The sequence below is a fragment of the Ictalurus punctatus genome, chromosome 9, assembly GCF_001660625.3.
Source record: "Ictalurus punctatus breed USDA103 chromosome 9, Coco_2.0, whole genome shotgun sequence".
Taxonomy (NCBI): Eukaryota; Metazoa; Chordata; class Actinopteri; order Siluriformes; family Ictaluridae; genus Ictalurus; species Ictalurus punctatus.
In genome coordinates this window covers 8,473,524-8,497,310 of record NC_030424.2, presented here as the reverse complement: position 1 = coordinate 8,497,310, position 23,787 = coordinate 8,473,524, and the positions used below count along the sequence as shown (strand labels likewise).

Here is a 23,787-nt window from a genome sequence, read left to right as displayed (position 1 = left end):
GAATATATATATATATATATATGAATATATATATATGAATATATATATATGAATATATATATATATATATATATGAATATATATATATATATATATATATATATGAATATATATATATATATATATATATGAATATATATATATGAATATATATGAATATATATATATGAATATATATGAATATATATATATATATATATATATATATATATATATATGAATATATATATATATATATATGAATATATATATATATATATATATGAATATATATATATATATATATATATATATATGAATATATATATATATATATATATATGAATATATATATATATGAATATATATATGAATATATATATATATATATATATGAATATATATATGAATATATATATATATATATATATATATATATATATATATATATATATGAATATATATATATATATATATATATGAATATATATATATGAATATATATATATATGAATATATATATATATATATATATATATGAATATATATATATATATATATATATATATGAATATATATGAATATGAATATATATATATATATATATATATATATATATATATATATATATATATATATATATATATATATATATATATATGAATATGATTTAAATCTTAGCGTTAACATTGTAGGTGTGTGTTTTTGAAGTGTCCTAACAGACAGGTACAACATTCATCCACAACCTTCTAAAGGATATCACGCTACTACTAATGAAGTACTCGAGTGGGACAACTTGTAAGGTGTCAGGAAGCATAACGTTGAAGTCTAGCCTGTATGTCTATTTAAAGAGTCTGGGTCACATTTCTCTGACATATTAGCTCGGTGAAGGATGTTTTTTTTTTCTTCTTTCCTTCTCCATGATTAATGATTAAATAGCTATTCACTGTAGTGGGCTTTACTGTATCTGTAAAATCGAACAAAACAAAGACGGAAATTTTGATATTTATGCCATGTTTAATGTTTAGACCAACATTAAACTATTTTGAACATCTGAATTGTGCCGTTCATTCCACCAACCCCCCGCCCCGGCTACACACTGACTGGGAAACAGGGCGCGTGAGACGCTGATGAACCGAGCTTCAGACTCTGCAGCTTCGTCCAATCAGATCGCTCTCCCGGTTTAAAATGCCAACGAGGTTTGCGCGTGCGCACAGCGCCCTCTCGCGGCCACGCGCCCACTTCAATGGCGTCCTTTTACTACGCTTTTTTTTTTTTTTTTTTTTTGACGGGGATTTCCTGAGGAAGTCGGAGCGAGGGGCTTTCCAGTTAGTCGAATTGAAATCAACAGAGCACAAGGCTTCAACGCTGGTGGATTTTTTCGCTTCTCCTCGAGCCGAATTACGCACTTTTTTCCCCCCGTCTCTCCAAACTGGACATCCGACCATGAGAATGTTCGGTGTGTCTGCGGCCGCTGCCTGTGTGAGAACCCGCGAGGACGGATTCCTCTGAACGGTAGAGACGTCCGCGGTCTCTGGGAGCGTTCATGAAGTGGACAAGCCGCCGAGGCTCCGGCTCTTACATTGTTCCGAGGCAGAAAACAGTGCTGCAGTGTCGGACGACGTCCATAACTGATTCATGTGAGTGTTTGTGAATGTTGGGGTTTGTGAGTCCAGCTAGCTTTCCACGTCGAGAAGCTTGGCTTGTTAGTTAGCAACAACCTGTGTCAAGACAAGCCCAAAGGAGCTATGGGCTCATTTAACCACAAAGCTATGTGGCTAGCACCCAAAAGTTGCCTCTTTTATAAAAGGCCTTCTTAGCTAAATATCATTTGAAGAGGTTCGATTTAAAATAATAATAATAATAATTTAGTGGTTTAAATAATTAAATAAATAAACAATCTAACAGAACATCTAGTCCAAAACACCTAACCTAAACCTAGTGGTGAAGTGGTGCTTCCAGTCAGTCAGTCAGCTCTTCACTAACATCAGCTCAATACATATTTGGACAGTTTCCTGGCTCATGGATGACAAGTGTACCTCCACCCCTCCACCCATCCATCACAGACCTGAAGATTTTATACTTTTACTCCGAACTCTGCTTCTTAATAGATTCGCCTTCACCAGGGATGGGCACGGTGCATGGAAAACCTGTCTCCTCCTCCATCATCATCATCATCATCATCATAGTGCTGTATTGTGTTTTTCTTTTCTGACCTAGGAAAGTCTGGTTCAGGCCTGTAAACTAGTGATGGAAAAACCGTGATGACACACAGCCGAGTTTAGCTCTCTGTTGGATTGGCAGTTTGTGCTGAGGCATTGTCAGTCAGTCTTTGGGAGGATGTTGGGGTTGCTTTTGATCACAGGGTGCGCTTTCTCACTTCGCAGCCTGGGCCATTTGAATCTGACATCTGTTGAACTCTCAGAATAAACACGGTAAGGTCCCTTGACATGCTTCACTACACACACACACACACACACACACACACACACACACACACACACACTCTTTTGGGACCTGGTGTCAGCATAGGAGCTGAACGCATGTACCTTCGTCTTGGCACGTGAAGTTGTTTTTTGTTTGTTTGTTTTGTTTTTTTGTTGCACCTCACCACCTTTTTTTAATTTTTTTTTTTTTTTATACACAAATCATCATTTGTCGGCATTTAAACCTGACCGTTTGTTCCCGTTAACAGTGTGAGTACCGCCCGATCTCTTCCTCTGTCGAAAGGTCAGACGAGAATAGTCTGATATTCCCCTTTATAGACGTTTGTTTCATTTTTGCTATGATTTCTCCGGCAGTGCAGGCACGTTCAAAGAAAAGCCTCCTTTACCTGGACGCCATTCAGCCCTGAACTTACACTCTGGGTGGATTGAGTTTCACACTTCACCGCCAGCTCTTTCTGGTGTTCAGTTCGGTCAGACTCGGATGTGGCGCTTTTGGCTGAGACGGCAGATGTGGTCTCTTTGCACCTGAGATTTTTTTTTGCTTTCTGTCGTTTTGAGGCAAGTCACACACTCTGTTTTGTTTCAGCTGTGTGTCGGGCGAGTCACAGAACTCACGTTGTGCTTCTAGGAGTAGATTTGGTCGTTTTTAAATATGAATGAAGTGAAATGTAAATATAGACCGCTGAAGTATCCGAGCTTTAATCTTTGTTGTTCTGTGGAGTTTCTTGATTTAAAAAAAAAAAAAAAAACCTTGGGAGAAAGGGCTTATAAACACTTAGTTCAGGCAGATATATCCTCTAACAGTTCTCCGAGTGAGAGTAATGAGTCTGGTTTATTTCTTATATAATAGTAGAATAGTGAATTATTATTATGTTTTTAGCTATGAGATTTCTCTGTCTGTAGGATGAATTGCTTACATGCTGCTTTTTCTTGCGTGTGTGTTGTCATCAGTGACGGCGAGGAATGAGGCAGCAAACTGAAAAGCCCCTTAAATATTCCTGGAAGCTCCTAGAGAAGTACACATATTGGTCAGCCGATATACGTTGCCTTTCATGGGAGGGTTTTGACTGTTACTTCGTTTCTGTCAGGTGATGATGATGATGATGATGATGAATTAAGGCTTAAGGTCCTCTTGACGGTCCTCTTTTTCAGGGGCAGTATTTGCATCACTCAAGATTTGATTTAAAAAAAACAAAAAAAAAAAAACTGAAAAAACCCCCCTCCAGTATGACTGAGAGATGCAAATACGTCGAACAGAAGCGAAATTAAAACCAAGTTTCTCAGTAACCTTGACACTTGAACATATGGTGGGTGCGACGGCGTACTAATATTAATACTAATAGCGTAGAAAGATATATATTTAGAGATATGTATTATATGAAGACGATTGCATCCGGCAGATCATTTCGTTATCATGTTTCATATTCATGTTTCAGGCTCGTGTTTCTCTGTAAGTTCCTACTCGCTCTCAACAGATGATTAAGCATCTTGTTATGACACAGCAGTCTCATACGCTTGGGTCACACCGCAGCTCTGCGCTTGGGTGTTTGGGAGGTGCTACGTGCGCCATACTTACATCAGAGTTCTTTTGATCATCCCCCATGTAGCTTGTATACACGTTGTAGACACTGGCATTGTGAAATACATGCCTGCTTACCCGAGTGACCAAACGTTATAAAGACATTGCAGCGTGTAACGGAGATTCTGCAGAAACCCGTTCAGTTGTAAAGCTTCTCTTCCTCTTACATTCACACCGATGGAGTGATTTGTATGTTTTGTCGTTTCTTTTAGGTTTTAAAAAAGACATTAGTCGTGACGTTACTTATTAGAAAGTCGTTGTGTATGTACTACCAGAATAGGTTTGTCAGAAGCTCTGTCTCCTTAATGATTTATTTCAGTTTGACAAACCTGTAATAACGGCTTTTATATTCTAGGGAGGGAATCTGATCTGGCTTCATGTTGGTCATGAAGTGCCATCCGTAGGGTAAAGAAGTAATTATCTTCGTATTACTCTTTGTGTTTGTGTAAATTGTTAGTACAGTAACGACGAACACAGAGCAGCATGGTGCTGCCTCACAACTCCAGGCTTTTCGGTTTGATCCTGAATTCGGGATACTGTGTGTATGTGTGTGTGTGTGTGTGTGTGTGTGTGTGTGTGTGTGTGTGTGTTGAGTTTTGCATGCTCTCCCAGTGCCCGCATGGCTTTCCTCTGGGTTCTCTGGATGGACTGGCATATTCCTGCCCCGTGCCCGTTGTTCTGGATCGGCCACGACCCTGACCCGGTTACAGCGCTTACTGAAGCCTAACGATAGAACGCGATCGAGCTCGTTCAGACTTTTCTCATACGTACAGCTCACTTTTTGCATTATTCGCAAATCATTTGAAAACTTCTTCAATCCAAGACGTTTGAGCACGTCCTCAGTTTCCACAAGACTGAAAGACAAGCTTCCTAGCACGTCAGGATATGATCTACACGATGGTCGGTTTTTTCCTTCTTCTCAGGCTTCTTTTTTTTTTTTTTTTTGCGCAGATTTGTGCTCTTATACTCTTGCTTGATTTTATATAACCATGGCAGTGTCTGTAGAAGGAATTTCATGTCAGGCTGTGTGGCACTGCTGGGACCGTCTTCTGTGCTTGGTTCAGTGAGGTACTTGGCTCCAGTGTGATGATATTCCTGCCAGAGTTATGCCTGTTATGACGGGGTTTCCCAGGCTGTGAGCTGCTGGTCAGGAGCTCTTGACAAGGCCAGCGTTTACGCTGTTTGAAAACGGAGCAGGAGATGACGGTATATTCTCTGTCCGCTGAGCTGTACACTGTGTCTGAGTAGATTCTCTGTGTGTGTACGAGAGAAACACCAATGTCTTGTAGACCTCGACATAATCTGCAACACACGCCAGTTCTGTTTGTGTCCCAGTGCTTCAGTGTTATCCATGTTACAGTATGGCCTAGGGGACAACGGAATTCTGCACGTTTCTCTGTGTGTGTGTGTGTGTGCGCTTTGACATCTGACTCATCAGCTAATAATCAAACCCTACCTGAGTTGAATCCGTAGAGATTATAATAGATGCAAGAGACTGAGAGAGGCACAGTGCCAATTCTTTTTATAATTCTAGTTAACATAACAAGATCTATGTGCTTATAACTTCTCAGACAAAACAAACTCGGAGGTAGGAATCCACAAAATTCTTCCACAAATTCAGGTCATGTAGGTGATTATTGACAACTGACCCATATGGATTTTTTTTTTTTTAGTATAGAGGGAAAAAGAGCAACAGTAACACACAAGAAACCATGCTCGAGATGGAGCTGATTGCACATTCTCCTTTCCTAAAGTTGCTTTGAATATTAAAGTGCTGTGGTTAAGGCATCAGGCTACCGATCCGAGGTCGCGTGAGATCAAATCCCAGGAAGGCCCTTAACCTCGACCGCTCCGCTGTATCCACGTTGGATGAAAACATCAGACACAATGAGCTAAATGTTAAATAAACACCCTCGAGCGATCGCTAGCTCGTAATTGTAAGGAAGCTGACAGACCTGCGCTCAGCTCGTGTAAATTCCCGGTACACGAACGTGTTAAACAAATTAGCTGCTGATTATTTCCCTCCCTAGTTCACATTTATCGAGCACATAATAACACCTCCTGTTCCTGGAATAATCCGCTTGTAGTCTGGCAGCGCATCTGTTTGAGTAGCAGAATACGGCAGATAGATTCAAAACCTATTTCACGACTCGTACGCCATTTTTAACGACGTTAAACCGCTCTGATCCATCCAACACGAACCCTGAACGAATAACCGTCTTGAGGAAGACCTAAACGTATAAATAGTAACTCCGATATACGTTCTATGCTAAATTACATTTGCAGACAGACAATGCAAATAAAAGGAAATCCTTTTTTTTTTTTTTTTTTTTTTTTTTTTTTTTGCATAAATTGTCGCAGGAGTCCAACAGACATGTGCAAAAATAATAACAAGCTGTAAAAACAGCTACAGTTTTAGGGGTGTACGACTTGTTGAGAGCGGACGGGTTTCACTCGAACGCCACCGGTGCGAAGAAGGTGCTTGCTTCAAGTTTGGCTTTGGCTGGAGATGATGGAAGAGAGTGCTTCCCTGAGTGTCTCCATGTCGAGGACAGTAAGATGGGATGGAGTTATTACCAACATGTCAATTTGATTGGATACATGTTACCTGAAGCTATTTCTACAGGTCCTTTATTCTATATGAAAATGTAGTCATTTTTTTCACATGCAGGGGGAAATAGCACCAAGAATATTTTACCCCTTTACATTATAAATGCATTTGATTAGCCCGTGTAGTGACACTATGCCCTTGAGAAGGCAGCTGACTGTGATTGTTGTCTGTATTGAGGCACTATCTTCTCTAAGCACTCTCTTTTCTCTCTGGGATTTATTTATTTATTTATTTTCATTTGAATATCTTGCAATCCATCTCAAACGCTTTTCTGAAGCTACGAGACTCAGCTTTTAGTTCCTGCCATCCGAAGAACTGAAAATCCGAGAGGCGTCAACCGATAAAGCCGGAAAATCAATCTTTTTTTTGAATATCGCACCCGGGCGCTCTCGGACATGGTGTAAGTCTCTGGTGCTTTTCCAGCAGGCTGAAATAATTGCTCATTAATCAGACACGTAGATCAGCGAGTGACTTTCTAAACTTTCCAGGTAGCAGCCAAAACATGACTGCTGTGATAGTGTTGAAGCGTGACGTTTTTGGAAAGTTCCTGAAGTTCAAGAGGTTGAGCTCATCATCCCTAGGGTTCAGTGACAGAATCCAAAACAAGTCTTCCCATTGAAGATGTAGTGAACTATGTGCATTTACAGCAACTCTTATTTGGTTGCAGAGATGATGATTTAATACCTTTTCCATGTAGCCACGTGTATGACTAATTAGTATTCACCTGTACAAGAAACTTGTTCATGGAGGTAACGTGTCCATTTGTGTTTTGTCGCCTTTTGCAGGTCATGTCCTTGCCGCGCCGTGTGGACGGGCGGGAGCAGCAGATTGCTCTGCAGCAGCAGCAGTCCTTCCTCCCGCTGCGTGGTGGTTTTCAGGACCACTTCGTCATGCCTCCCGAGCCCAAGTATTGCTGCGAGTACTGTCGCATGGTGTTGTGTAATCCTCGGCAGACTGAGTGCGGACACCGCTTCTGCGAGAGCTGCATTCCCCAGCTGCTTAGGTTGGGACACTTTTTTTTTTTTAACTTGCAGTCATTACTACATGTCTTCATCACTATAACATTATCAGGTTATTATCATGAAGGGAGAAAAAATGTCCTGAGGCTGGTGATCCATTTTCTGATCAGTAATAAGACTATAAAAAATCTAATGCTTCTGTTAGTCTGTTGAATTAAAGATGCTTGTTTATTAAACAAGAATAGACTCAACCTGAAGCTTGCATATCAACACTTCAAAACATATTATTCAGAACATTGATGGGGAATTATCATTTTGATGTTTGAAAAGCCATTTAAGCTACAAAGAACTCAACACGGGGCTTCCAACTGGTGACCTAATTCTGTTTTCATAGTTGCCCCTGGCCAGTCTAGAGCATTTGTCTGTTCATGTAAACACAAATTTGGCCAAATTGTTCCCTAGTGCTAAGCACATTCAGCTGCTCTGTGATGTATGTATACATGCAGCAGTTCAAGATGCAGAAACCTCATGTGGCTCAGAGGCAGGGTACCCCTTCCACTCCCAGATTGGTAGCAGTCATAATAATAATTCATTTATATAACGCTTTTCTAGGCACCCAAAGCTTTATATTGTACGTCAGAAATCTCCTCAAACACCACCAGTGTGTAGCTTCCACCTGGATGATGCGACGGCAGCCATAGTGCGCCAGAACGCCCACCACACAGGTGTGGGGATTATCAGGGGGCAGTGATGGAGAAGTGCCACTGGGGGAAATTTAGCCAGAACTCCTGAGTTATACCCCTACTCTTTTAGGAGAAGTGTCCTGGGATTTTTTTTTAATGACCACAGAGAGTCAGGACCTCTGTTTAACATCTCATCTGTAAGACTGTGCTGTTTTTACGGTGTAGTGTTCCCATCAGAACACTGGGGCATTAGGACACACACAGACCACAGGGTGAGCGCCTCCTGCTGGCTTCACTAATACCACTTCCAGTAACAACCTTACTTTTCCTCTGGAGGTCGATACTGGCATACTCATACTAAATCCTGCTTAGCTTCAGGGGGAAACCAGGCGAGAACTATGCATCGAAATATGGCTATGTCATGTGGTAGGGGAACACCAACATACGCTGGAGGGAATTTGCAGCAAAAACAGTAAATCGGGTGAAAAATATGACTAAAGTTGAAAGGTATTGACCACAAAATGTGCTTGGTGTTTTTTAAATTTTGTGTAAGTACTTTAGGAAGAGCTTTCAGCCAGCACTTGAGTTTTGGTGCGTTACCAAGGCACTTGGAGTATAAGTGAGCTTTATGGTGGGACAAGATCTTACAGATGATTACAGACTGCCATAAATTCATTAAAAAATACAGTAACCCTAGAGGGAGAGTTAGTGAAATATTTACAAATAGTCAGCCATGGTCTCAAAAGAAATGTTACACTGACTCAGTCATGATTATATCATAAATATGCACTTCTTTTATTAACTTGTATGTTGTATCGGTTCATATAAATAGAAAATAAATCCCAAGCTAATATCTGTAACTATAATACAAGTCCTATTAGTGATCCATAAATAAATAAAATTGGCTGTTAGCAGGCAGAGGCGATCCTGAAGCCAGAGATAGTGGAGAGTCTATCAGTACCTGATCTGAGACACTGACCCAATTTGCCCCATGCATGCCTTCCATTTGTACAGGGAAAAAAAAAAAAGAAAAGAAGAAGCCCATCATCTGAAACTAATCAACTGAACACTGTCACCGCGTTTTTATTTCCTTTAAAATATTTATTTCATATTCACCTGACCTCTGAAGGAGTCTTAGGCTTGAAACAGTGGTTACTGCATGAGATCTCACGCACCTTGTTTATTCTTTCAGTAAACCAAATCCGGTGTGCCCAGCTGATATGGAGCCATTATCTCAAGAGAAAGTAAGCCCCTCCCCATTATTAAGCTTTTCCTGAATGCAAATATGTGTTTATAGGGTGAGAGTAGTGTAACGGCAAACTCTTTCTTGCTTTATGGTCAGATATTTCGCGATGTTTGCTGCCATAGAGAGATTATGACGTTGAAAGTCTACTGCCGCAGTGCGAAAAACGGATGTAAAGAACAAATGAGTTTACAGCAGGTTACGGTAAGTTTCCTTGCATTATATTGCTTGTTCAGAACGATATTGCTATATTATTTACAAATACCATTTTAACACACAATAATACAGACTGATTTTTGATTTAATCGTTCTATAATAAAACAGCTGCCATTCACATCAAACTGTACATTCAGGATAATGACTCTTGAAATCATGAATGTTAACACTATAATACATGCTCTTTACAGTATTAGTCTCAGTAAGGTAGAACTAATGACTTTCTCACAGTCCTCACCCGAATTAATCGATGTCTTCTCCTTTATTCCCTTCTACATCTCTTGTCTCCCTCTTTGGACCATCAGGACCATTTGAACATGTGTGAGTACTTTGAGGTGCCCTGTCCATTGTGTAAAGAGAAGATAATGAGGAAGGACATGCCTGAACACTTGAACCACAAATGCAAATACCGTGAGGCCACCTGCGAATTCTGCAAACACAAAATGGCCTTAACGGATCTAAAGGTACCTTTAAGGCTACTTAACTCAGTCAGAGCTCATTATCATTTATCTATGTGGATTCATGATGGTTTTTTTGTTTGTTTTTATGGTAAATTAATTCTAAAGTGTAGTTCATTGCTTTGTACGTCCTCTGTATTTAATATTTCCCTTACTGCCAAAAAAAAATGTCCCCTGAAGTTTTGGTTTCACTTTAGGTCCTGGGAACTTTAGGGGAATCTCCTGTAAGACATTCAGAGAATGCTGGTCATAGTGTTCTATAAAAATTGTGGAAGTAGTTACTGTACTACTTATAATAGGGTTGTGGGAAGTCCTAGGAAGTCTAGGTGAAGCATTTTTGGTCTTATCTTATGATTAGAAAAATTACTAACACTGCTGGTTTTCTGTTTCTGTTTGTTACTCTCTCATCTAGAAACACAAAGAAACAGTTTGTCCTGCATTTCCAGTAGCATGCCCTAATCATTGTTCATTTTCATCCATTGTAAGAAGTGAGGTAAGAATGAAGTCTTGTCATTCTGAATTATGTGCTTAATCTGCTTTAATGTCTAGTGAATTTATTTATGTCTAGTTCTGTACTAGCAGCGTTTTTACAGTAGACAGTGAAGTGAATTTGTCTTCAATTTTCATTCTTTATTTTTCCTCTTCTAGCTGTCCATTCACCAGCAAGACTGTCCAAAGGCTCAAGTCACGTGCTCCTTCTTTCGTTTTGGCTGCACCTACAAGGTGATGACTTCTGTTGCTTATATGAGACAATAAAAGCTGTATTAGACCATAAAAACTCTGTACTCTTAACTGTAACTTTTCTTATTATATAATTAGTAGGGTAGCCATGCTGCTAATTAATATATAATTAATATTGATAAGTTTTTAGTTCTGTATGAATGATGAAGGCATAAAGGTATAAGAACACAATATAATCAAAAAGACTATATTCAGTTATGGAGGAAAAATAAGTACACTCCATGGAAATTGTAGGGTGTTTTTTTTTTTTTTTTTTTTTTTTTAATGTATTCGGGAGGCAAACATGTGATCATCTTTGAAACAGTGCCTATTAATAAAGTTGATGTACTCGAACAAAAAGGAAAATTAGCTTTTTCATTCATTTATTCAATAGAAGTATCAATAGATGTGATATTCCTCTGTGGAAAAAATAAGTACACCCTTGACCTCAGATGCTAGCAGAAATCACTTCTTGTAGGCGTTTTGCAAAATCCCCCCCCCCAAAAAAAATATAATGTGCGTGGGATCATTATCCTGTTGAAAGGTCCACTTTCGGTTCAGCTTTCGGACAGATGACCTCACATTATCTTCAAGCACTCTTGGATATGATGTAGAATTCATATTTAAATCATTGAATATGGCTAATGGTGTACTTACTAATGGTGTACTTACTTTTTCCACAGAAGAATATTACATTGAAAAAGCAAATTTTCCTTCTGGTTTTGTTCAAGTATATCAACTTCATTAGTAGGCACTGTTTCAAAGATGATTAAATGTTTGTTTGAAAAAAGCTTGTGTGTGTGTATATGTATGTATGTATGTATGTTTTTTATATATATATATATATATATATATATATATATATATATATATATATATATATATTTTAAATTGCAGGGTCTGAACCAGGAAATGAGGGAGCACGAGTCAAGCTTTGCTGCAGAACACTTGCGAATGATGGTGGCCAGAAGCAGTACACTAGAGGCCAAGGTAGGGAAGCTTTGCTGTTTTATAGCTATATTAAAAGAGGCTAGATTTATGTGTAATAACAGTAGGAGCATAATAAATTAGAATACTTTAAATGAGACTCTTGTATAACACTGAATAATTGCTCATCTAAAATAACAGTGTCTCAGGTATAATTGGCAATACAAAAAACAATTTCAGAATCACGTCAAGACATGTAGATCAGTGTTTCCCCATACATAGGCTCTACTTGGGCGGCGTGCCCATGTAGATAAAATCCGAATTCCAGTTTTCCTTTTCAACCAAGACGCGCAATTGTCAGTTCATAATGGACACAAACCAGCGGACCTTCGACCCGCCCCACCCCAACCAACTTTTGTGTGTGTTTTTTATATCTCCCATTCACCGGCTTTCTCCCTAACACCGCTCGCTCTCTTCATTCGCTGTCTAGCTCACTCGACCACTGCTGCTCGCGCTCTGAATGAAGAGAGATGTCCCTCCTTTGTCCTAGTAACGGCTTTGTGCTCATGGCAGGGTTGCACAGCTCTGATCAGTCTGACTGCTAAACTCGGCTGCTGCGGACAGTCATGGAGCAGACACTTTGTTTATAATTGTATTGTCCATCGTCCAACTAAGTCCTGATAACACACTTATCAATAACCATACACCTACAGACAGGCATTGGAGAATTTTATTTATTTATTTATTTATTTCCCCAAGCCAAGGAAAATGAAATCTTCCTTAAGCCATGTGAACTGTGCAAATAGGCACATTTAAAAATGTATTCCATAATGTAAAAAGTTGTTTATTTTGACATGTTCATCAAAAATCAGTCTGTTTTGTTCTTTAATATATTTTGAAAATGTATTTTAATACATAGTTATTTATTTCTTAATAGTTATTTATGCTGACATATAGATAGTTAGTTATTTTGAGAAGTTTGCAGTAAATAGTTTATTCATAAAGCTTGCTTTGACTGGTTCATTACTGAACCCGTACCGTCACACACCTCGCCACCCACCACCACCACAAGTAAATTTCCAACCTGTGGGAAACACCGTAGATGTTAGAGTTTTTGCTTGTCTTATTCCTTGTCTTATTCACAAATATTTGTACGTATAGGTGGAGGATGTCAAAAATGAGCTGTTGGAACGCTACAAGGTTCTCCCGAGTCTGAGCAGTCGTCTTACAGAAGTGGAGGAGCAGTATAAGGACATGAGGGAGAAATACCGACAAATGGAACAGAAACTGTCCAGCACGCAGGTGAGAAACCTGTCTTGCTTGCTCCGCAATTGTCACCTGATACTTGTTTTACATACCACGCCTTGAATGGGACTTTCCCTAATACAGCTATGAACCCAGAAGGCCATCAAAATAAATGACTGCTGTGAATTTATGATGTTATGTGGTTTGGAGCAATTAATGGGATGCTTTTCAATTGTTACTGCACTCAGTAAATTACAGTACGGCTTTATTTCACTTATATTGGCGAAGAATGACGAAATATAATCAAGGTAAAGTGTGACAAAAATTGTGATGTGCACGTAGAAGCTACTGAGCACGCACTCCGAGAAGCTGCTGGAGGTGGAGATCGAGCTGAGGGAACTGCGGCCACTGAGGTCCATGCGTGATGAAGTGGAGGCTCTGAGGGACGCCGTGGAGAGCATGCGCTCTGTGGTAGCATCACTCGACTCTGTCCGAACCGGTTCTGGTTCCCACTCGATGAGTGAGTGTCACCTTTGCATATCTGCTTCATGACTGATCTGTATGTAGCAAACTAACTAAACAACCTAATGACACAAGTCCATATCATATAGACGTCACACATTTCCGTTCCTTATTCGGGAAAACTCTCCTGATGTGAATCAGGATGTGAATGTGAAAATGTGCTAATTTTACTTCTAATCTTGTGATCTTAAGGAATGTCCAAATATGAATGCATATGAATAAGTTTCTAAATAAACAGTACAGTACTTTTGTATAATTAGATTTTTTTAATTAAAAAAAAAAAAGATTTGATAAACAGTTTACGTTGTTCTGTTCCGATTCCAGCCTCATTAGAGACCCAGATGTCGCGGCATGACGAGCTGCTCAGCGTGCATGACATTCGTTTGGCTGACATGGACCTTAAGCTGCAGGTGCTGGAGACGGCCAGCTTCAACGGAACTCTTATTTGGAAGATTCGTGACTACAAACGGCGCAAGCAAGAGGCAGTGGCTTCTAAAACATTGTCGCTTTACAGCCAGCCGTTCTACACGGGCTATTTTGGCTACAAGATGTGCGCACGTGTTTACCTGAATGGTGACGGCATGGGAAAGGGCACGCACCTGTCGCTCTTCTTCGTAGTGATGCGTGGTGAGTATGATGCTCTGCTGCCGTGGCCTTTCCGCCAAAAAGTGACACTCATGCTGATGGACCAGGGTCCTACACGCAAGCACCTGGGTGACGCCTTCAAGCCTGACCCAAACAGCAGCAGCTTCCGGCGGCCCACGGGGGAGATGAACATTGCCTCGGGCTGTCCACTCTTTGTCGCCCAGACCGTGCTGGAGAATGGCACCTACATTAAAGATGACACCATCTTCATCAAAGTCACAGTGGACACCTCAGACCTGCCTGACCCATGACACCGGGACAATTATCCCATTGGTCAGTACCACTGTCATTTTCATGTCACTGAAACTCAAAGTGCTAAATATTTTAAATAAATAGTTTATTGCTCTGTATTACACCCCTTATACTGTCACTTCAGGTCCAAAATCAGGTTTGAACACTCCTGAAGGTCTAGCACTAAAAAAAAAAAGAAATATAAATGCAACCGTAGCATAAATACAGGGTGATTCAGAAAAATCTTAAAACCTTTGACACTACAACATTGTACCGCAGTTAGGTTCCTAATTCCGGACTGTAAAATGTATTCACTGCATCATCTCCACTTAAAACGGCAGTACTCTAAAGAAAACGAAAGGAAATTTTTGCCCATATGTGCTTACATTTTTAAAATCACGTGGCATCATTTTAAATGACGGCATAACGGCAGGGTAATACGACGGTACTATATCAGTGTTGTGATATAATCATAGCATGAAACGTTTTTTAAAGTATCATCGTTATTATCCGGAGTCAGTGCTTTTATAACTCCTTTTATTAAGCCCCTCTGGGATCTGACAATTCTACAAACACAACCTTTGGTCTTTGCAAGCAACTTTCCTTCTTAAAGAAGTGCTTTATAAAAGACCAGTGCATTCGAAGGGGAAGCTCGTTTAGCTCATATTTCCGACTCGAGATGGTGCTAGTGTTGTGTGCGACAACATACATTTAGTTATCAACATTGAAACCTTTTCTAATTCGATCTAGCTTGTTCCCAGTGAAATCAGGAATTCAGGGAAATGCTCTACTAGTATCAGTTAAAAGTGAACACATCTCATTTCAATTATACACATTAATATCGTTTGATTTTCAGCTCATTCCCCGATGATGAACCAAAAAACTTTTGAATAGCAGTGTACACACACACACACACACACACACACACACACACACACATACACACCCACAAACACACACACAAGAAATCAGTTATTAATTCGGGAGGCTTTTATCCAGTGTAGTTTTTATTGAATGAGTTTGTTTGTTTTTTCCTCCCAACTTCTACCATTAGCATTGTAGCATTGTAACATTTTTATAACAGATTTTTCTATCATGCCAGAGGGCCCGGTGCTCATCATGGATGTTACGAGATCACAGGATTGGGAAAAACAGAGCAGGAACCGATGAGGAGAATCAACCAAACACAAGAGTGTGCCGAGAGTCTCAGGCTGGTTCTCCTGAGACGGTGTAGGCACAGTTTCTTGAGAGACAGATTGTGCTCTCCTTTGGATCATGACCAGGGTAGGGGAGGTCTCAGATAGCCACAGTGTTCAAGATGGAGCAGAAAGAGCGAAGGGTTTTCACCTCAAAGCAAACGAAAGTATGTAATTGTCCGTGATGGTAAAGGTGCCAACATGCAGCGCTGCCTTTCAGCCAGAGAAAAGTAAGAGGGACCTATTTGTTCTCTTTAACCTACATGTTACTGTTTTTAGGATATTAGCTTAAAAAGAAATAAATATTTCACTAAAAATTCAATTTTTTTTTTTTCCTAAATAAATAATTAAATCTGACAAATTTAATGAGTGGGCCTCATTTATCAATCTTTTAGTAAAGTAATGTGTAAATGTTTTCATAAGCCAAAACAAAACTAAAAATTCCTGTAAGATTATTTTTGCTAAATACTTTTCTTCATACTCCAGCCTGTTTGTTTATAAATGCCAGTCCGCTGTTTTGCATTTAGTGATGCCCACAAAAAAAAATTAAACGGCTGAAAATAACTAAATGATGAAAGAGTAGTTCGTAGTTAATTAGTAGAGATGCACCGATCCTAAATTTCTCAGCCGATACCGGTACCCGATTATTCAGAGTGATATCGGCCGATACCGATAGTTCTGCCTTTTATACCTTCTTATAAAATAATACTAATTAAATCCACAATTCTGAAGGAAATGCATATAAAAACTTTATTCTCTCCATTTCAACAAGTTGTTTCACAGTAACTGGTCTCATAAACAAAAAACACATTACTCTAATTAACATTAACACATGAACTAAATCCTGAAGATTAAAGTAAGATTTCTGAACTTATTGAATGTTATTAATTCATATTAACATTGACTGAATTCTAAAAAACCTCCTGTTAGTCTCACATTCACTCACCACAAACAAAAGCATTTCTACTTCATCATTAACATCAAACTGGTAACATATAATATAAACTTTTTCATGTATTAACATTAATTGAATATGAAATATACTACTCTACAAATATATTTTTCTGTGCCATATATACTTTTTTTTCCTCAACTCATCTTCATTTAAATTTTTCAACAGTGTACTGGCGCTTTAATTCAGCGGGAGCAGTGCGGCAAAAAAAAAAAAAAGGTCTCAACGCAAAACTCCCGCTTCACTGCTGCAGCGTCCGGTTTTAGCAGTGCAGAGCTTACAAACTGCAGTTTTGTCGTCATTCCACACAAGAGACATCATCTTTACTCACAGCACCAAATCGATGTGTTTTCCCGCCCTCTTTTGATTGACAGGATATAATCGGCCCTGATCATCAGATGTTTTTAAACTATCGGACGATGCCCGCTAGCGTGAAAAATTACCTTTACAATAATAATCAGTAATCTGTATCGGCCGATACATCGGTGCATCTCTACTCCTAAGTGAAAAGTGTGCTAAAACTTCCTGTACCGCAGTTCTGTCATTGCAATACTTTAGCTACCATAGACACACACTATCTCTTTCTCCCTTTATAGGTTGCTATTTCTTTTTTTCTTAACTGAACGGCTAGTGTTATTCGTCTTAATTTACGGATTGTTTTGGATCGCTTTCTTTCAAGTCATTAATATGAAGTGCGTTTCAACACTTTTCAATAAATTTGTGTGTAATTGAAATTGATTAATATAATTACGCGATTTTAAACTCGACCGTGTATAATATCTCAGTAACTCATCAAATGATTGGCTTCAAATCGTATAATTGGCGATAATAATTCACCTTATTGAGTCCTTATATGTAAATTTAAACAAACTCTGGAGCTTTCGTTGGATCCTTTTTTTTCTTCTTCACTAACTGGATTTTCCTGAATAGCACATTTATGATGTAAATGTTCCTATGAACAATTTTATGAATAGATTTGTTCGTATCCAGCTTGATAAATGAGGCCCAGTTTCTGTATTGCAGGCTGTTGTTCTGGCAGTTCAGCTTTTATATTCAGCGAAATAAAGATAATGTGTATTTCACTGTATTCAGTGATGTTTGGTGTTTTCGTTAAAAAAAAACAAAAAAACCAACTTGTCAGTATCACGTATCGAAGCATTCATATAGCGAAGAACAATGTATAGAATGTGTTTTGTGCGTATGCTGGTAGAACTTTCTTTATTGGTTCACTGGTAATGGACCTGCGCTGTAAAGCATGAAGATGAAAGGAATCCACAAAACACATTGGGCTAAAAGTAAATAAATAAATATAACTAAAAAATAAAAATAAAAAATGATGCATGTAAAACCAACATAACGGAGTTTAATCTTCAGAATGTGTTTACTATTCTGACACATTATTTTTTGTAATGTTAAATATTGATGGATGCTGTGCATCAGAATATATTGTTCTTTTGTTAACACGGTTTGTAATACTAGTCTTTAAGACTACAGCTATGCTGGTCGAGACATTGACAGTAAACCAGATCACCCTTCTAGGATTTGCACAACTATGGTTTTTGTATATGTAATGCAAATGTATATGAATATTAAAAAAAAAAAACACACAAACATTTTACCATATTCTTTTGTTGTCATTTGTGAATTAAGGTTAATTTAACTTGCCTCAAGTTAATCCACAGGTTCGGCTTAGGGTTTGTGTAAAACGAATTAAAACCCTCTTTTTTTTACAGATTTAAAAAAAAAACAAAAAAAAAAAAAAAAAACTGGAAATTTCATGTTCATAATATTTTCTCCTTGAGATCCATAACATGGCCTACAAGTCAGCATTTATCATTAATATTAATGCATCCTGTATTTGCATGTGCCTTATTAACCCTTTCATTCATAAATGAGGCTTTTTTTTTTTTTAAATGAAGTTTATTACTCAGTTCTGCATAGACAGTCATATGATATTTCATATTTTCATTTTTACCTTAAAATCACTTTTATTAAAAAGGTATTCAACTGTCCACATATGTGGACACAATGCAAGTCAAACAAAAGTAGAACAACACTGATTATAAAATACAGACCGTGTTTTTAATCATCTTTGTGTCGTTCATTAACTTTTAGCTGTAACATATTACATAAATATTTAACTGCAAAGAATTTTGAACTCCTTCTTTTAAAAAAACAAACATTTCAATTTCATTGCAAAACGTTCAAATTTCTGAGGCTTAATCCTCTTTCTATTAAAACAAGGCATTTCTGTTTTATTGAAAGATCCGGAAAGCAACAACACTTAAGGAGAGAACAATTAATAGAAACACTTATGAATCTGTTCAGGCTTTGATGGCGCTTTAAGTCCTGTGACAGCGGTAGATATTGGCACTAAGGCGTGGGTTATTCTTCTCTTATTTCTTGCTGTGAACTCCCCCAAAAGCAGTTCGCCCATAAATTCACATAGAAAATGCACAAATTCGAATATACCTTCCTTTGTTCTTTCTTCTACGTGTTATGGATCACAGCACACTCTTTTTCACTCCACCTTTGTACAACATCCTGACGATGTCACATGAATTATGTGGATTCTTCACCGTCAGGCTTCACTGTAAAATCCCCCGTCTGTTTCTGGCATTCTGCTGTCGTTGGCAGTAATTGTGTACACCTCACCTACTCGCTTCCTCAGTCCCTGAAACAGAACTGGACTCAACTCGTTCCTCATTGCAGTTGTCACTGTCAGCGTCACTGCACTTTGACCCCCCTCCATTCTGCAGTCTCTTCAGTCACGTTACTGTGTGTTTTAGATGACATGAACTCCCCCTGTTGGAAAATCAATACATCCGATGTACTACCAAAAAGTGTGTTGCTCTTTGAGCAAAAAAAATAAGTATTTTTAATTATTATTTCTTCACGTTTGTTTATAAAAATTGTCATTTTGCAGAAATTTACAACCATTTATTCAAATACACCAATGAAAATAAATCCATGTTATTTGTTTGCAGTTATTTGATGTTATTTAGTTTGTAGTCACTGTTGTTCGGTATGATGTCCACACACAGTGACCTCCACTAATACTGGCACCCTTGGTAAATACGAGCAAAGAAGGCTGTGAAAAATTGTCTTTACTGTTTAACCTTTTGATCTTTTGACAAAAAAAATTCACAAATATACTACTATCAATAAATATAGGTGTGCAACAATTATTGGCATTCCTATGAATTCACATGAGAAAAATATATTGGAAGTGTGTATATATCAGTATACTTATATATTTTTTTCCATACACCTGTGTGACTAGGAACAGGAAATTGTTCAACCATGACTTCCTGTTTTACAGGGGTATAAATATGAGGTAACACACAGGCCAAATTCCCTTAGTCATTCATAAGAATGGGTAAAGCCAAGGAATACAGCTGTGATGTGTGGCAAAAGGTTGTTGAGCTTCACAAAATGGGAAGTGGTTATAAGAAAATAGCAAAAGCGTTGAAAATGCCCTTTTCCACTATCAGGGCAATAATGAAGAAGTTCCAGTCAACTGGAAATGTTATGAAACAACCTGGAATTGAACATGTGTCTGTATTTTCTCAGCGCACTGTGAAGGGGATGGTTCGAGTGGCCAAAAAATCTCCACGGATCACAGCTGGAGAATTGCAGGAGGTAGTTGCGTCTTGGGGTATGAAAGTCTCCAAAACTACAATCCGAAGTTTTGTAGTCCATAATCCAATCACAAGTTGTTTGGAAGGGTTTCAAGAAAAAAGACTACTCTAAGTTGAGCATCTTCAGTTTGCCAGACACTTGGAATTTCAAATGGGATCAGGTTCTGTGGTCAGATGAAACAAAATAGAGCTTTTTGGCAATAAACACCAGAGGTGGTTTTGGCACACACTGAGAGAAGTAGCTGTATGGAAAAGTACCTCATGCCCACGGTTAAATATGGTGGTGGCTCTTTAACGTTTTGGGGCTGTTTTTCTGCCAGAGGACCTGGACATTTTGTTAGGCTACATGGCATCATGGACTCTGTCAAATATCAACAGATATTAAATGAAACCCTGACTGCCTCCAGCAGAAAGATTAAAATGGGCCGTGGTTGGATCTTCCAGCAGGACAATGATCCAAAACATACATCAAAATCAACACAAAAATGGTTTACTGACCACAAAATCAAGGTCCTGCCATGGCCATCCCAGTTCCCTGACTAAAACCCCTAGAAAACCTGCGGGGTGAACTGAAGAGGAGAGTCCACCAGCATGGACCTCGAAATTTGAAGGATCTGGAGAGATTCTGTATGGAGGAATGGTCTCAGATCCCTTGCCATTTATTCTCCAATCTCATCAGGCATTATAGGAGAAGACTCAGAGCTGTTATCTTGACAAAGGGAGGTAGCACAAAATATTGACTAAAAGGGTGCCAATAATTGTGGCACACATATATTTAACAATCTTTTTTTTTTTTCTTTTTCTTTGGCTAAACCTGTGTTTTGTCTTTTTGAGAAGAAACTGTGAACATATATATCAGTGGTATTTGCTGTGTTTTTGGTAGTCAGCTAATGTTGCATTTGAGAAAAATGTCTCATGACTCTGTAATTTTTTTGTTTTGGAGGATACAAAAAAATCTAATTTAGCTTAAAATTGACTAATTTGAGCTCTCCACAAAGAAGGACCATGCAGGAAAAGACTGCTTTGAGTCTTATTTCAGGCATGAGAAAATTCCACTAGGCTCAAACTCCCAAGCAGTCAAATTACGAGTCAGTGGAAAGCAGCTATCTCAAGACCTAAAATAGAAATATCGACCATTCACAGAACTGAAAAGGGAAAGAAGATACGGCTGTTTTAAGACCTACTGCAGAATATGAATAAATGGGTCTTGTTGATTTTCCTGCTTTCCCTTTCTGTCCACACGGTGGCAGTGGCCCACAACCTCTCAACGTGAAGAAGACTTACTTACTTACTTACTTACACAGTGCTTTCCTCAATGTACAAGTCTTCAACTTCCAATGTAGCCTAATGACTTTTATACCCTATATGTACTGCACTAGTCCTATGTGCAACAGAGAGCCGTTTTAAGGTTCAGTCATTGTATAACAAAAATACACAAGTATTTGACATGGGATGTACAAAATAAGTAAACCTACCACATAATACCTTCTAACTTCTCCTTGGCTGTGCTGATCTGCTCGTATACTAGGGCTTTAAAACTTTTGATAGTCATCATTCAAGTGTCTTTTTTTTATTATTTTAATTTTTTTTTATCTGTGTTTAATGTCGTTTACATGTTACACTTGTAGATTTCTGCATGAAATACAGGCCTTAGGACAGAGGTCAGGAACTTTTTCAGCTGGCAGAGCCATAAAAACTAAAGAGAGTTACAGTGCATACGGAAAGTATTCACAGCGCTTCACTTTTCCCACATTTTGTTATGTTACAGTCTTATTCAAAAATGGATTAAATTCATTATTTTCCTCAACATTCTACAAACAATACCCCATAATGACAACGTGAAAGAAGTTTATTTGAAATCTTTGCAAATTTATTAAAAATAAAAAACTAAAAAAGGGGACCTTATATAGACAGGTGTCTGCCTTTCCAAATCATGTCCAATCAGCTGAATTTACCACAGGTGGACTCCAATCAAGTTGTAGAAACATCTCAAGGATGATCAGTGGAAACAGGATGCACCTGAGCTCAATTTTGAGTGTCATGGCAAAGGCTTTGAATACTTATGTACATGTGCTTTTTTTTGTTTTTTATTTTTAATAAATTTGCAAAGATTTCAAACAAACTTCTTTCACGTTGTCATTATGGGGTATTGTTTGTAGAATTTTGAGGAAAATAATGAATTTAATCCATTTTGGAATAAGGCTGTAACATACCACAATGTGGGAAAAGTGAAGCGCTGTGAATACTTTCCGGATGCACTGTATGATTTTTTTCTTAAAAGAGCCAGAGAAAGAGCCAATGTTTTCATCTTTATGTTTTTTAAAAATGTTTTTACATGTCTTTTTATTATTATAGTTATTATTAGGTTTACAACTATTATATAATTATAAAAAGTTGTAATGTAATAAAGTGCTGCTGCTGCTTCTACTTCTGCAACTACTACTACTACTACCACCATCACCACCACCACTAATACTACTACTACTACTACTACTACTGCTACTGCTACTTGTATTACTGCTACTACTACTACTACCACCACCACCACCACCACCACCACTAATACTACTGCTACTACTACTACTACTACTGCTACTATCATCATCACCACCACCACTACAACGACTACTACTAATACTACTACTACCATCACCACCAATACTACTACTACTACTACTACTACTACTGCTACTATCATCATCACCACCACCACTACAACTACTACTACTAATACTACTACTACCATCACCACCAATACTACTACTACGACTACCACCATCACCACCACCACCACTAATACTACTACTACTACTGCTACTTCTATTACTGCTACTACTACTACTACCACCACCACCATCACCACCACCACTAATACTACTGCTACTACTACTACTACTACTGCTACTATCATCATCACCACCACCACTACAACGACTACTACTAATACTACTACTACCATCACCACCAATACTACTACTACTACTACTACTACTACTACTGCTACTATCATCATCACCACCACCACTACAACTACTACTACTAATACTACTACTACCATCACCACCAAAACTACTACTACTACTACCACCATCACCACCACCACCACTAATACTACTACTACTACTGCTACTTCTATTACTGCTACTACTACTACTACCACCACCACCATCACCACCACCACTAATACTACTGCTACTACTACTACTGCTAGTATCATCATCACCACCACCACTACAACAACTACTACTAATACTACTACTACCATCACCACCAATACTACTACTACTACTACTACTACTACTACTACTACTACTGCTACTATCATCATCACCACCACCACTACAACTACTACTACTAATACTACTACTACCATCACCACCAATACTACTACTACTACCATCACCACCACCACCACCACCACCACTACAAGTACTACTACTACTACTATTACTACTACTACCATCACCACCACCACCACTAATACTACTACTATTACTACTATTACCATCACCACTACCACTAATACTACGACT

The 23,787-nt window shown here is 38.3% G+C and overlaps 1 protein-coding gene across 4 annotated transcripts; it reads left to right on the top strand.

Annotated features, from left to right (window-relative positions):
* Nucleotides 1-1,279: 1,279 nt before the first annotated feature.
* traf3 (TNF receptor-associated factor 3) lies at nt 1,280-19,247 on the top strand. Of its 4 annotated transcripts, none has more exons than XR_008396990.1 (13): nt 1,280-1,619; nt 7,402-7,619; nt 9,451-9,502; nt 9,601-9,705; nt 10,023-10,181; nt 10,588-10,668; nt 10,824-10,898; nt 11,793-11,885; nt 12,984-13,124; nt 13,410-13,587; nt 13,914-14,507; nt 15,568-15,891; nt 16,782-19,247. XR_008396990.1 is itself a non-coding variant. In XM_017476927.3 (13 exons), exons 3-12 carry the CDS (start codon nt 7,405-7,407, stop codon nt 14,483-14,485), a joined length of 1,671 nt encoding a protein of 556 aa, XP_017332416.1. In that variant the 5' UTR covers nt 1,280-1,619; nt 2,200-2,414; nt 7,402-7,404; the 3' UTR covers nt 14,486-14,507; nt 15,568-19,247. The 4 variants fall into 4 exon arrangements, 3 of the variants coding, with proteins under 3 accessions (XP_017332416.1, XP_017332414.1, XP_017332417.1); XM_017476927.3 differs by adding an exon at nt 2,200-2,414 and having other exon boundaries at nt 15,568-19,247; XM_017476925.3 differs by having other exon boundaries at nt 15,568-19,247.
* Nucleotides 19,248-23,787: the final 4,540 nt, after the last annotated feature.